Source organism: Poecilia formosa, unplaced genomic scaffold, assembly GCF_000485575.1.
Source record: "Poecilia formosa unplaced genomic scaffold, Poecilia_formosa-5.1.2 Scaffold108, whole genome shotgun sequence".
NCBI classification, from domain to species: Eukaryota; Metazoa; Chordata; class Actinopteri; order Cyprinodontiformes; family Poeciliidae; genus Poecilia; species Poecilia formosa.
This window is the reverse complement of record NW_006800047.1, coordinates 119,937-133,689: the sequence shown is the minus strand read 5'-3', so window position 1 is coordinate 133,689 and position 13,753 is coordinate 119,937. Positions and strand designations below refer to the sequence as shown.

Below are 13,753 nucleotides of genomic sequence, written 5' to 3'. Positions count from 1 at the left end.
GGAAGATATTTCAAATATCCAAAATAAAAACACAACAATCAAAAACAATAAATAAAACATAAATAAAAATTACTTACAACCGAAACCATAAATAAATTGATGATGTCTCTGTAAATCAAATTTCCCTTCAAAAATATTAGTACCGTATTTTCCGCACAATAAGGCGCACTGGATTATAAGGCGCACCTTCAATGAATGGCCTATTTTAAAACTTTTTTCATATATAAGGCGCACCGCATTACAAGGCGCATAAAATAGACATTACAGTAGAGGCTGGAGTTACATTATGCATCCACTAGATGGAGCTCCACTAAACAGAATGTCAACAAAACAGTCCGACTCTGGTCAGGGAGAGCCTTCCTCAACTGGGCTGGGGCGTGGGCGGACGATGGTCACCCTTCTCCGTTCGCGCAGAGCATGTTCGTGGAGAACGTGGTGCTACATGACCTGCAGACGACCTGATTATAGACTGTCAGTCAAACTTTATTAATAAACCAGCGTTCTGACAACTTTTTCTTCTACGGGCGAAAATGAAGTCTGCGGCTGCTAACCGTAGTTGCTAGACCTGTTGTGGCTCAATATTGGTCCATACATAAGGCGCACCGGATTATAAGGCGCACTGTCGGCTTTTGAGGAAATTGAAGGTTTTTAGGTGCGCCTTACAGTGCGGAAAATACGGTAATATATAATTTTTTTAAATTACAACCTTCATAAAATATTGTGATTAAAGTCCAAATTGCCCGCTGCTAGGGGGAAGCATGAAAAGAAGGAAAAAAGTGAAGGAGGATGGGAATATAACTGGCTGCATGATGTACAAATACATGGATACGTAAATGGATGAACAAAAAAGTGAATGGAAAGAAGAATAGATTATAAATGGATGGGTGATCACAGCTTTTAGTGAATGGGAATAAAGTAAGGAAATACAATTATTTTCCATGATCTTTGTTCATGATTTTTCAGACTAAGATAAAAGATGGAGCTTTTCATCACCAAACATTTAAGCTAGGTTTGGTGTAAAACAAAGGATTCCTTAGCATCTCATAATGAAAGCATCCATTTCTTCACCGTTGGGCTGAATCCCTTTAAATTTACATCTGGTGTTCAAATCTTTACCCGTCACAAGGTTCCTGTTTAGCTTTCCTCCCAGGTGGCCGAGCAACTTCACCACCCTGACCCTTAGCATGGCGAGAGGAGCGTCTTCCTGTGCAGAGAAAACAATTAAAAAACGCTGGGTTATGAGTTTTAAGAATTTATTTTGTTTCAATAAATTCTTGTTGAATTTCGCTAAATAGAGGTGGTGTATTTCACCTGCTTTATCAAAATATAATGTATCGGTTTGTTTAGATGACGATACGATGTTTGCCAATAAACAATATGATTTCAGTTCAATTTAATTAAATCTGTGATCGATATGAGGCGATACAACACAATCACTTACCAACCAGGTCAATCTAACAATATATTAAACTTTAAATGACTTAGGTTTTTTATTTATGTTTTGCACCGATGTAACTGGATAGCAAGGTGTCCTCCAGAAAACATGCGGAGTCCAGTGCTACTGCAGTCATTCATGTGGCGGCCCGTCGTGTTTGTTTTTGCTAAAAAAATTTTTAAGATGACAAGAAATTTGAAAATATCACTTGATAATTATGTATTATTGAAAGATTGGAAGATTAATACCTGAGCACCAGCTATAAAGTCTGAAAAGAATGGAAACATTAAAAAAAAACTTAAATAAATAAGCAATGCTTAGCCTGGTGGGGGCACAAGTAAAGCCTGGTGGCCCGCCAGGCTTATAATACACTGGGGGAAACCCTGGATAGATAATCATTTAATTGATAGAGGAATATAAATTTACAAATCTATATATATATTGTTACCTCTAATGAATAGTTTGTGATTTTCCTTAGCAAAAGAAATAACTTGGGTCCTACCATGGAAAGCTGGTTGGATTTCTTGAGGAGCCTCGTCATCACTCTGCTGTATCCTTTGTCCCGTCTTGAAGACATTGAGGACATCACTTCCCAGTTGCTCTCATCTTTGTCTGAAGCAAAAAGAATCAGATTTAAATCTTCTGCACCTAGTGAAGTGAAAACAAAAGCCAGAAGAATCCCGATCCCCCCCGAAGCTTCTTACCACTGGAGGAGGTGGTCTTCAGGTATCCATCCAGGAGGGGCAGGATGTCGGCGTAGCACGGCTGCATGGTGTCCGGTGGGAGGCAGAAGGACCAGTCCTCCAGAGCGTCCAAGGCTGCATTCGCCAGAGGAATGTGACTTAGACCCAACCTTAGAGCCGTCTGGAACCGAACAGAAAGTCTTTAACGATCTTTGTAAGCTAACTAAACTTTTTGAGCGATTCATGAAAACTCACCTATGATTCTATAGCTGTTTTCACATTAAATGTTAAATAAAAAAGTAAGCCAAATGTACAACTTTCAAACATTTTGGTTGCTGCGTTCCCACAAACTCTGGCTTATTCTTATTTACTTGTATACAATTGTTTTTATAGCATTGAATAATTACGAGTAATTATTAACATGCTTGTAATTCAAGGTTTGTGTTTAGAGTTGTCAAAAAATATGAGGAATGAAGAAAAAGTAAAAGTCAAGATAATATAAAACACCATTTAAATAAACTGAAATGAAATGAAGAAAACCAAAAAATAAACAAGAAATAAAAAAAGCAAGACAAAAACAGAAAAAAGCAACTTTAAATTAAGTGAGATGAAACAAAAAATACTAATTAAACAAATGAAAAGCAAAACAAAAAAAACAACAACAAAAAACAAACAAACAAAGCAAAACTAAATGAAGCTATATATTTAAAGCAAAAAAGTACACTTAACGATGTTTTGAATTTGGACAGAAAACTCTGGGAGTGTGCCAAAATGGTTTTAAATTCTCAGGATAAATGAGGTTTAGCTGCATTTTCATCACCAGATCTCCTAAACCCCAGTAACATCACGAAGCAGAAGAAATTTCAGAACCCTCCGCCCCCTGCCCGTACCTCCAGGGCTGGACAGTAGGCCTTCATGTCCAGAGCAACAATGTTGTGGTGCAGAGAGAGGACAAAGGTCAAGCAGGAAGCCAGCAGCTCATCCTTGTACTGCTTCATTCGGACACACACCTGGAAAGAAACATGTGCGTGATTAAATGTTAGGAAATGGCCCCTCAAACAAACAAACAAACAAACAAACAAAAAAAGTGTTCCAAAACGAGAAAATACCTCTTTCCCAAACTTTGAGAAGAGAGCAAAGCAAGCACTTCTGTCTGTGTCATCCTGAGTAGATGCAGAACTTCTCACTCCCACACCCTGATCAAAAGAAGATTTTATTTATTGTAAATTAAGGCCTACATTTTAGAAGCGTACTTAAAAAAATTCAAAAGTTAAACAAAGGAAAAATGACCTGGTAGTACTTGATCCTCTTGGCGATTTTCATGGCGACCGACAGCAGCTTGTAGAAGCCGCTGACGAGTGGATTTCGTATGGAGTGCAGGATCAGTTCGTGGCTCAGGGGATACATCCAGGACTGGAAGTTCTCCACGTGCGTGTTCAGCAGCAGCTCGCTGCAGAGAAGAACAAAACTAAAGCCTTCATCCTGTATTGGATACCTACAACCGTTCTGTATTTAAACGCTTTAATAAAGTAATGTTTATGTAATCAAAGCTAAGTGGAAAATAAAGCACACGGCTGGTGGGTTGACAAAAATTGGGTTTGATCTCGTTTCTGTACCTGCAGAAGTCGACCAGGTTGATAAAAGCAGTGAAGTCTTTGATCTTATTGGGCAACAGGTTCGCCGTTGGGTCTGAAGAGGGAAGGACGTGGGCTGCATCGTCGGGGGCCTAACCAACACAAAGACAAATCCAGGGATTACAATCAGAATCATCGGGCGAGGGGGAGTTTTGAGTATTACTGATGCAGATGCACAAAGAGCGGCCGTCACCTCCTCTCCTGTTGCTATTTTCTGCACCGATAAGTCCAACTTTTCCACGATGCGCAGAATTGACTTGACCAACTCGTCGTAAAGAAGGCGGCTCAAGGAGCCCAGAGCCGCGTTCTGACTCAGGAAAGCTCCGTCTAGAAATCCCGAATCCTACAGGAAGTGAAATGACGCCAAACACGATGACGGTGGAAAAGAAGGCCAAACAGACACATTTCACCTCTGGAAGATAATTAAATTAAAACAAAACTCCACCTTCAGCTGATCGCAGTCCAAAAGCCCCTTATAGAGCGGGAGGTAATTGGCACTGGCAGGAACTTTCCATTTTCCAGTCCGAACTTCCGCGGACTCAGAGGAACTGTCCTAAGAAGAGAAACAGAAAAAAAAAAGCCTCTTTCGTTTTTGCGGTAAGATTAAAAAGAGCGACTGCCACATTCAGTAATTCTGTGTGAACCACATGTAAACAGCATGACTGACCTCAGATAGCGTGATGGGTTTTGAACAGACTCGAATCAAACCCTGGTGCACTGAAAAAAAAAAAGAAGCAAGGCTGAACATTGACTTCTGTCCAAAAACACAGACGTACAGAAACAAAAAGCTTCAAGTTTGAATTTATCTGTACACACATTGATTTGTTCTAAACGGAGAGTCAAAATGCATCAGTATCACAAGAGTCAGATTGCTGCGATGTTGAATGAAGAAAAAAAGACCAAAACAAATAATTTCAAAACTTTGACATGCATTACTGCTCACTTCAGAAGTGGCGTTTCATAAAAGGTACAGTAGATGGAAAATAAGAACGGTCCCAGCCGGAACGCCGAAGACTCTGACCATTCAACCAGATCGACAAAACAAAAGGCTTCACCAGAGCAACAGAAACATTTTTGAAATGACCTAGTCAGAGTCCAGAATGAAATCTGACGTAAATCTGTTTGGTTTCCTGACAAGAGCAGTGGACAAGAAACTTCCTCCCAGTCTGAAAGACTTAGACATAGATGTAGAAGTACACTTAAGCTTACATATTTATGTATGGATGGATATATGGTTAATTGGTCAATAGATGGATGGTTAATTGGTCAATGGATAGATGATTAACTCGTGAAAGGCTGGACAGTTAATTGGTTGTTGGATGGACGGTTAACTGGTCAATGGTTGGTTGGATAACTGGTGATGAACGGATCAATATAACACAATAGGAGATTAACAGATCGTCCATCCTAATCCCACCCACCGTTCAAGACGTCAGCCACTGGATCCAAGTGTTTTGCGGCTCCACCTACCCACTGAGCTGATAAAACTCCACAGCACTGGTCCTTTGGAGGCCACGGCCACAAAGACCTTCAGGATGGACCTGCTGCAGGCAAACTGCATCCTCTCGCTGTACTGAGGGAAGGTGTCAATCTGCACCACCAGGAGGCGCTCCAGCAGTGGGGTATACACCTCTGGAATCTGTACACACAAAGGAGTTGCTACAGTACATTAGCACAACCTTCTCCCTCTGACTTACTGCGCAGTGTCCTCATGTCTCTACCTTGTCCAGATGAATAAGGACACTGGCTATGGAGTCCAGGAAGCTGGGCAGCTGGTAGAAGCTGTCATCTTCCCCGTCAGACTCGGTCAGATACATCTGCTTGCAGCGCTGAATTAACTCCGTGTACATCAGGTCCACGTCTTGGGGGCACACCTTTTTGCACGGCTGCGCAAATAAAAGACAAACAGGATAAACTAAGAGCGAGAACACACACAGTAGTAAATCGCATTTATTGCGGTTTCATGAGAAAAGAAGCTGATTGGGCATTTAAAGGCTGCGATTAACATACAGCTGCAAAGAAGCCATATCCACGTATGGCGATGGACAGCTCCTTGTGCGTCGATTCCATGGTTTTAATGATGCCGCAGAACTTCTGCATGAAGAACTTCAGCTTGCTTTTGTGCTCATCAATGTTGTCCGCCACTAACAGGGCAACCTGGGAGAAAAGTCAGCAGCAGCACAGGACTTCAGGTAAATGAATCAATAAATAAGTGCACACGTGTAATAACATCATAAGCAGATGAATGGGGTTAGGATTGGAGTTTTTGTTTTCCAACCTGTTTGAGGAAGGCTTCGAGCGCGCTGTAGCTCGTCTTCTTCATCTCGCCGTTGATGTGTCCGCAGAGCTTACACATGGTCTCGAACAGAGCCCTGTAGTGGTCCATGAGGCAGCCGCTGAACTGGGACGCATGTCTGGCAAACAACCGCAGCCCGGCTGTCGAAAGAAAGACACACTTTTATTCTAATTTAATAATCTTTAAACACTGTTAGGTGTAATGGCGTAATTAGACCCACCGTAGATTAAACTGTAGCTCCAAAAAAAAAACAACAACTCAGAAATGTTTTGATTTCTTGAAAACAAACCTGGAAATTTCTGACTTTGAAAACTTGCAAGAAAAAAAAAATTGGAATTTTTCTAGCAAGTTTTCAAACTCAGAAAATTCAAAGTTTTTTTCCCAGAAAATTTCTAAGATTAATGGCAAAATTTCTGAGATTTTTTCAGCAAATTTCCAACTTCTCAAACCTGGTAATGTCCAAGTTTCCAAGACATCTTTTTTTTGGCATAAATGTACTCCTCCTTCTTTTCTATCTACAGTGGCCCTATTACTCCTAATACATAGATTCTGTGTTGCTTTGATTAAAAAAAATAAAATATTAATAATAAGGCTCACCAAATGTGACAGCGTAGCGATTCATTTCCATCTGTGAAAGAGTAACAGCCACAAAGTTTTGGTATACAGCTTTTTAAAAGTCTTCAGACCTCTCAGTCTTTCAGATTTTGTCACGTTACCACAAACAATGTGTTTTTTATTACATTCTGATGAGACCAAAACAAAGTAACACATAATAGCGTCGATGCACAAGGACAGATTAAATTTTTACACCACGAAAACCGGAAGAAGAGGAGGCGACGCTTTTCTTCGACAGACAGAGGGAGACGAATCACAACGTTTTAGAAATTATAAAAGGCACAATTTTCTGTAATTCTTCCTTCCTTTTTCCATTTCCCATGTTTTTTGGCCTCATTTTTTGTCCTGTGTAAAAGTTGCATAATTAATTTTCTTGGAAAAAAAATCTGAATATAGAAATATTTCTTTTTTGCTGAAGTTCCTCGGATTTCAAGAAATAAAAACCTTAACTACGCGCACTTTACTAAAATATAAAGACCAGGAAGCTGTAATTAAAGCTAAAAACAGTTCATTATTACACCGACTCAAAGGAGCAGAAATCCACACATCCTTTACCTTCAACTTCACAATTATGCACTACTTTGTGTTGGTCCATCTATAAAAAAATGTAATAAAATACTCTGAATATCCTGGTCATGTCCGAATATAAAAAAGCAGATAAAGTGCATTAATAACCTGAGGAGTGATGGACTTCAGGGCATATTGAAAGATCTCTTTGGATGTAACCGGGTCTGGAAGGGAGAGGAAAAAAAAAAAAAGTACTTTTTTTATTTTTTTTATCTCAATATAAGTCGACGCAACGTAAATATGTCGACAAGCGCATCATCATCCACCTTCTTCCATGGCTTTGGTGAAATTAACCATCAGGGCAGTTAAGCCTCGTAAACATCCAGCCACAACCAAAAGCTTTGGCTCTTTTGTTGAGGAAGTCATCTGGGAGACGGAAGAGGGAGGGAGAACAAGAGAATCAATCAGTACAACACACGGGTCTGCTAACAACAGATAGCAGCTTTTTCATGTCTGTGTCTAATTTTAGATGCAAGTTCTGAACGTTGAGCTGGTGGGAACTCAAGATTACAGCAATCGGTCTCAAACCATTGCACGCTTCTTATCTTTTCTGTGCTTTCCCGGCTCTAAATGAAACAAAAGGAACGGAGAATAAAACACAACCTGCTCTTTGAGCTCCGCAAGATAGACCTTGTACAACTTGTCGGAGTTGTTGACCATTTCGCTGGGATGAACCTCCGCCAGAACCCCGAGCAACTCGTAGATTTTGCCGAGAACTGAGGAGGACAAAGAAAAGGACGCTGCTGAGCTCAATCACCTCATGTCCAAATAAAAGAAGAAAAACAAAAAAGAACTCACCCGAGTCGGGTAACTTGCTCCGCTGACAGAGTTCGCTATAGAATCTGTTGAAGATGTCGCCGATTTTGAACTCTGCAGCCACGCTGGAGGCCTTGGTTGATTGAAGAACCTGCAGAGCGGTCAATGAAAGTGATGTCAAGAGAGGAACAAAATGTCTCCTTTTAAGATAAAATGCAGTAAGAATGAAGTCTTTCAGATCCCTGTTGAAACATTTTATCCCTCTCATCTTACCAGAATTGTTTCAAGTCATCTACATTTGAAGGGGTTAGATAAATACAATAACCAAGACATAAATGTGTATTTACTTGCCAACTTTGTCTGATATTAAAGTTTATTTCGTAATGTGAAATAGTTAAGTTACTAACTTATTTGTACTCAGTCGACACTACATAGGAAACAAAAAGCTTACCTTTATAAGCAGCTCCAACACCGGCGTCCTACATTTGGCAACTTTTTCTTTTGTGTACGCGCCCATGCACATGTCCTGCACAACGAAAACAATGAATAAACTATGAAACCATTCTGCTAGTAAATGTAACATAGCAAACATCCTAGACTGTGGACGAGCTCACTCTTATGTCTGTGGCATAGGTTTTCTCCCAGCCTTTGACTCTCGGTGACACTTTGTCCAAAAATTTCTCTAAGAACAGCAGAATTTCAACACGGGTGTCCCGCAGCTGAAAAAACAAACAAACAAAAAACATAAAAAAAATAAGATTGTTATGTTGACTTTGTGATTGTTTAATGGCAGAATATTGCAAAAATGCTCACCTCCTCCAATGGCAGGGACTTCCTGAGGAAGCTAAGCAGGCCATAGTCTTTTGAGAACAACAGTGAGGTCTGTAAAGCTTTTGTTAGATGGAAATAGAGAGAAAGCATGTGTCAGTGCTTCTTCAATTCATATTACAAAAAAATATTTTTATGAAAATCAATCCGATTTCAGCCTCAACAAAGAAACTAATCTGCTTGTGGATAAACTTTGCAAGAACCTAATATGTTAATATGGCAGGAAAGTGTGTGCTTTGCATGGTTTGAACTTCTCAGCATCTTTGTTTTGCTCAGAAAACCACGTGGTTAAAGAATAACAACAATAGGAGCTCAGGTGCAGTTTTGGCGGTAGATCTTTATGGTACAAGGTATGAAAAAATGACTTTAGCAGGCTTATTAAAGTATTTTCTGCACGACGAACAAACAACTAATACTTGTGCATTAGCAGAGCGCCTTGTTCATCAGCATATTTAACCGCTGTCAACAACTCAAGCATGAATGAGTTCAAACTGTAGTTCTCTGAATGGAGTTTGGCGCCGTTTGGCTATGTGACCACCTCTCTTACCCAGTTCATTCTCAGTGGTTGTTAGCATGCACTCCTGCCCCAGATCACCGATTATATCGTGACATTTCAGGGCTGCAGAGCGACTGTCTTCATCTGAAAGTAATTCATGAAGTTTGAGAAGAAGCCCGTGAATCCCTGAAGCGGGGACGCTTTGGGAAGACATGGCTCCAGCCACCCGTCCGAGCTGTAACAGGCTGCTAAACGCACCACATTACTTGAGCTAGCGCGAGAGCAACCACAGAACGAAGGAGGTCAGAAGAAGCAAAACAAACTGCCAGCGGAGGGATTTCACTCAAATCCTACACCAGGAAGAGCGACAACAGGAAGTCACCTGGGAGAGTTTCAAAATGAAAGCCGCGAAAAAAACCCATTTTGTTTTAAATACAGCCTATATTCACTGAATTAGTAACATATGCACATGTCAGAGAGCGAATAAACAACATGACATCGGCAATGTATTTTACATTCAAACAGTAACAAACGTATAGAAAATTAAATGGTTATATATTAAATTATTTAGTTAGGAACTACGTTAGTTGCAAGCATTTATGTCGTCTTCTTCATTGTCCAATAAATTTAGTGTAATTAATAAAAAGTCCCCAAAGGCTGATGTAGCTGCTTGAGTAGTGCCAAGAAGACATTATAAGCAGTAAGCATTTTTGAGGTCAGAATTTAACTATTCACTTGCGGTTGTGGTTTGTAACAACTTTACTTACTTGACTTTACTGTCTGAGTACAAGTAAAAAAGGATCGCACTTTTCAGTTTAACATTTTTTAATATAATTTAACACATTTAGTCAAGTCTGATTAAAATTCATATTAGCAAAGTAACTAAGGTAATCTGAAACAAACATTTTTTCATGAAACTTTACAGATGACGCCTGCACTACATTTAACCTTCCAGCAGATGTCATCAGTGAGCGATGTTTGCCCACGGGTCCTATGTTGATGCTGGAAATCTTTTATTAAAGGCCAAAAAGAATAAGATATTACCTTATCAAGGTTTACATTAAATATATTGCGTACAAAATGTATCATGCTTTAAAAATGAATAAAATCCAGTTTTTACGTTTTCTTAAATGTATTAAAAGTCTGACGTTGTGCGCAATCTCGACCACTGAAGCAAAAAATTATAAAGTTTTGGTTCATAGACATTTTGCAGCGAGTCTAATTTTAAGCCCTTCTAGGACTTGCTAGATTAGAATGTTCTGATTTACTAACCTTAATCAGTATTTGTAATTAGATTTGGATTGTTTTTACTAAGGTCCGTGATATATATTTATTTATTTATTTATTTGTACAGCAATTTAATTTGTCTGATCAATTTATCTGAGTTTTCCCGTTTCATTAAAATTGTGCAAAAAGCTTTTAATTGTATGGTTTTATAGTCGGGTTTACTGTATTGCCGTAAAAGGACACTTACTTGCTGGCGACTAATTTCTGCAATGCATTTATTTTGAAAGGCTCAACAGGATGTACCAAGCATTATTTTTTTTGTACTTCACCAGTTTAAACTTCGGGGCACCTGTTGTTCTCATAGGACTGTAGAAAACTTCACGGCGCGTGCATGCCTTCACGCTCACCAACCAGTTGCGGTGTGTATCACATGGGGATAGAAGGAGCTCCCACTCTGAGGAACTGAGTTGCACTTTACCGGCGTCTACGTCGTGACTGTAACCGACAAGGATATCACAGTGTCCATGTGGATTAAGTAACTTCTTTCCGTTCTGGTGATCGGATTTTTCTCCGTTTCTGGATATTTCTCTCCCTCCCTGTAATGTTTGAGGATTCAACGGCAGGTGCGTACGTTTACTTTCTCAGCTATAAGAAATGTTTTTAAAAGGCATTTGATCCAGTTAGCGGAATACGGCGGTCAGCAGAGATTTATGCTCTCACAAATAACACACTTTTAGCAACCTCTGTTTTAGACAACTTATACGTTAGTGTTTGTTGAGTTGTATTCTTTCTAAATGTACCCCCGTATTACTTTTAGGAAAACTACCTTTAGCTTTTTCTATCGTGAACACGTTAGTTTGGCGTACGCTAAAACATGAAAGATGCGCGTCGGTAACAATTACGTCAGTTTTAACTTGGAGTATTTTTGTTCAACTAAACGCCGACATTCAAAGTCGTAATTTGTCAACTTGAACTGGTCCATCCTTTGTGAGCAGACCACATGAATAGTAATATACTTTTTCAAGAAAAAACGTTTAAAAATAATGACGGTATCTTGTTTCTCATGAAGTGGCGCGTTTGTTCGTGTTTACGCGCAGAAACACCTCCACAGCACACTGATTCGCCTCCAAAAATATACTTTAAATAGACTTTAAGTTTGCGTGTCATTAAATAATATATTTTTTATATGTAAATAACAAATAAAAGTGGAACATGTAACATGTAAATCAAGTTGTTTTAACCTTAAAGGGTTTTTCCTGCCAGGGATCTGTGTTAAATTATCTTTACTATAAACATGGGGCTGTTATTATGACATGTCATCGACATCACAATAAAACGACCTACTTCCCTGTTCAAAGCAATGCCTTACATTTCAAAATGAAGTGGACATTATGAACTGTATAAGGAAGATGTAAATATTCACTTAAAATGTTCTCACCAATATTGTGTGATATCTATTGACATGATGATGACTATGATGACAAAAATATTTTAAAATTGAACTATTCTTATTGTCTCTAGATTAAATCTATCACTGCTTAAAGTCTCACAGAAACAACTACTATTAAAAATTATATTCTGTTGTTTTCTGAGATATAAACAGATTTTTGTTTATTGGTGATCTTATAAAACCAGCAGTAGAAAAAGTGGTTCAAATAGCCAAAGTAGCAATCCCAATCCTTTGAATTCAATTAGTTTCTCTTTACAATAAGTATGCATCATTTCTAACTGTTAAAATACATAGTAATTGATTGTCTCCACTGCATAGTTAGTCCCTGTAATGGTCCTTGTGAATTTCAAAGAAAATTTAGAAGATTTACTAGTGAAAGATACATAAGCAAATGGCTGAAATAAGTTCTTGCATCATTTTCTGACAGGAAAAGAACAGCAGACGGCAGGAATAGTGATGTATTATTCCTCGTCATGGATTGCGCAAATCAAACTGATTCCAGTCCTGTGTCACTGCCATAAAGCGGTTGATGATTTCATAACATTGCCTTTGCTTCTGACCAGATTAACGCTCACAAAACTCTCTCTCTCTCATTTTGACAGCGTCCTCTATCCCTGCACAGCAGTGGTCGGTCTGAACACGGAGCTGAATCGAAGGGAAACTGGGATCGAGGTCCCAGGGCCGCGGGACCCCAAAGGCATGCTTGCAGCCATGCTGCGTCAGAGCAGTGGCGGCGGAGGACCGGGTGGATCGGGCGGAGGCAGTGGGGGTGTCAGCGGGAATAAACTCACTTTAGGCATCTCCCGACTCTCCAGCTCCAGCCTGGGGTCGGGAAGCCCTTCCAGGCTGGCCAAGAACAACTCGGTCACCTCGGACAACCAAGACGCCGCCCCCGCCGATCCAAACTACATCATGCAGCTCGTCAGCGACGTGCGCAAGTTTGCCGACGTGCTCCTGCAGCTCAAAGAGGTGTTCAACTCCAAAGGTGTGTTACGAAGCCTGCTGTCTTTGCATGCATCTCGTGTGTTTGCTTTTGCTGTATTTCTCTGCTGTTGATGGAAAGTGACTGAAGCGGTGTGTTTTTATTACTAAGCTGAGTTGCAGCTTAGTAATAAAAAAAAATAATAATAAAAACATGCACTCACACACCATCAACCTAATCTGAGCTTAGCTGAGCTTTTTCAGATATTCCAAGTGTCATTGGAGGGGACCTGTGAAAGATTTGTTTCCACAACAGCCACGTGGATGTGGGCTTTGCACCCAGTTACGCAACGTCACTATGTCACACTCGTGTGAGTGTGTGCGCTTTCACATATGAGCCGAGCGATCTGGTGTCAGTGTTCCGTACCAAAACATGTCTCTCTTGTGCTTTCTTGTTGCTTTGTTTGTCCCCCACATGAGTCCCACACTAATTGTTGAAGTCATGGCTTTCAGCAGCAGCAAAACAAAACAAAACAAAAAAAACGCTGAACAGTGTAAGCACAGCGAACGGGATTTATAACGGAATGCAGCCGTCGACATCGTCCTCTCTCTTGTGTACACACACTGTTGCTTTCACCACAGTGCACACTACAGCCGGGCCCGGCTACCTGTTTTGTCCCGTGGCGGCCTTGGCTGTGCGGTCAGTCAACCCGTCTTATCTCAGTCTTGCTTTAGTTCTTATCTTTTCCTGTAAAGCAGAAAACGATGTTTATTTTAGCGGAGTAACAAAACGCCACTGAGGGAAAAGTTAAAAGCTGTCTTGAAATGATGCACTAACTGCCCCC

At 40.0% G+C, this 13,753-nt stretch overlaps 2 protein-coding genes across 2 annotated transcripts in view; one reads left to right on the top strand and one right to left on the bottom strand.

Moving 5' to 3' along the window:
• Window positions 1-9,670, bottom strand: part of prkdc (protein kinase, DNA-activated, catalytic subunit) — a 38,296-nt gene extending 28,626 nt beyond the window's left edge. Inside the window, exons 1-23 of the mRNA XM_007559826.2 lie at window positions 9,362-9,670; window positions 8,800-8,876; window positions 8,601-8,705; window positions 8,438-8,512; window positions 8,029-8,137; window positions 7,834-7,946; window positions 7,497-7,596; window positions 7,339-7,394; window positions 6,646-6,676; window positions 6,031-6,188; window positions 5,763-5,909; window positions 5,474-5,638; window positions 5,223-5,391; window positions 4,420-4,469; window positions 4,198-4,305; window positions 3,946-4,095; window positions 3,735-3,844; window positions 3,409-3,568; window positions 3,228-3,314; window positions 3,009-3,128; window positions 2,140-2,299; window positions 1,938-2,047; window positions 1,117-1,204 (exon numbers count right to left, since the gene is read on the bottom strand). Of these exons, the coding sequence (XP_007559888.1) occupies window positions 1,117-1,204; window positions 1,938-2,047; window positions 2,140-2,299; window positions 3,009-3,128; window positions 3,228-3,314; window positions 3,409-3,568; window positions 3,735-3,844; window positions 3,946-4,095; window positions 4,198-4,305; window positions 4,420-4,469; window positions 5,223-5,391; window positions 5,474-5,638; window positions 5,763-5,909; window positions 6,031-6,188; window positions 6,646-6,676; window positions 7,339-7,394; window positions 7,497-7,596; window positions 7,834-7,946; window positions 8,029-8,137; window positions 8,438-8,512; window positions 8,601-8,705; window positions 8,800-8,876; window positions 9,362-9,524 (2,611 nt within the window). The 5' untranslated portion in view covers window positions 9,525-9,670. The remainder of the gene's footprint in view (window positions 1-1,116; window positions 1,205-1,937; window positions 2,048-2,139; window positions 2,300-3,008; window positions 3,129-3,227; window positions 3,315-3,408; window positions 3,569-3,734; window positions 3,845-3,945; window positions 4,096-4,197; window positions 4,306-4,419; window positions 4,470-5,222; window positions 5,392-5,473; window positions 5,639-5,762; window positions 5,910-6,030; window positions 6,189-6,645; window positions 6,677-7,338; window positions 7,395-7,496; window positions 7,597-7,833; window positions 7,947-8,028; window positions 8,138-8,437; window positions 8,513-8,600; window positions 8,706-8,799; window positions 8,877-9,361) is intronic.
• A 1,209-nt stretch (window positions 9,671-10,879) lies between these two features.
• The window catches only part of LOC103143340 (rho GTPase-activating protein 29-like), a 35,061-nt gene continuing 32,187 nt past the window's right edge, over window positions 10,880-13,753 (top strand). Inside the window, exons 1-2 of the mRNA XM_007559824.2 lie at window positions 10,880-11,160; window positions 12,590-12,972. Coding sequence (XP_007559886.1) covers window positions 12,687-12,972 — 286 coding nt within the window. The 5' untranslated portion in view covers window positions 10,880-11,160; window positions 12,590-12,686. The remainder of the gene's footprint in view (window positions 11,161-12,589; window positions 12,973-13,753) is intronic.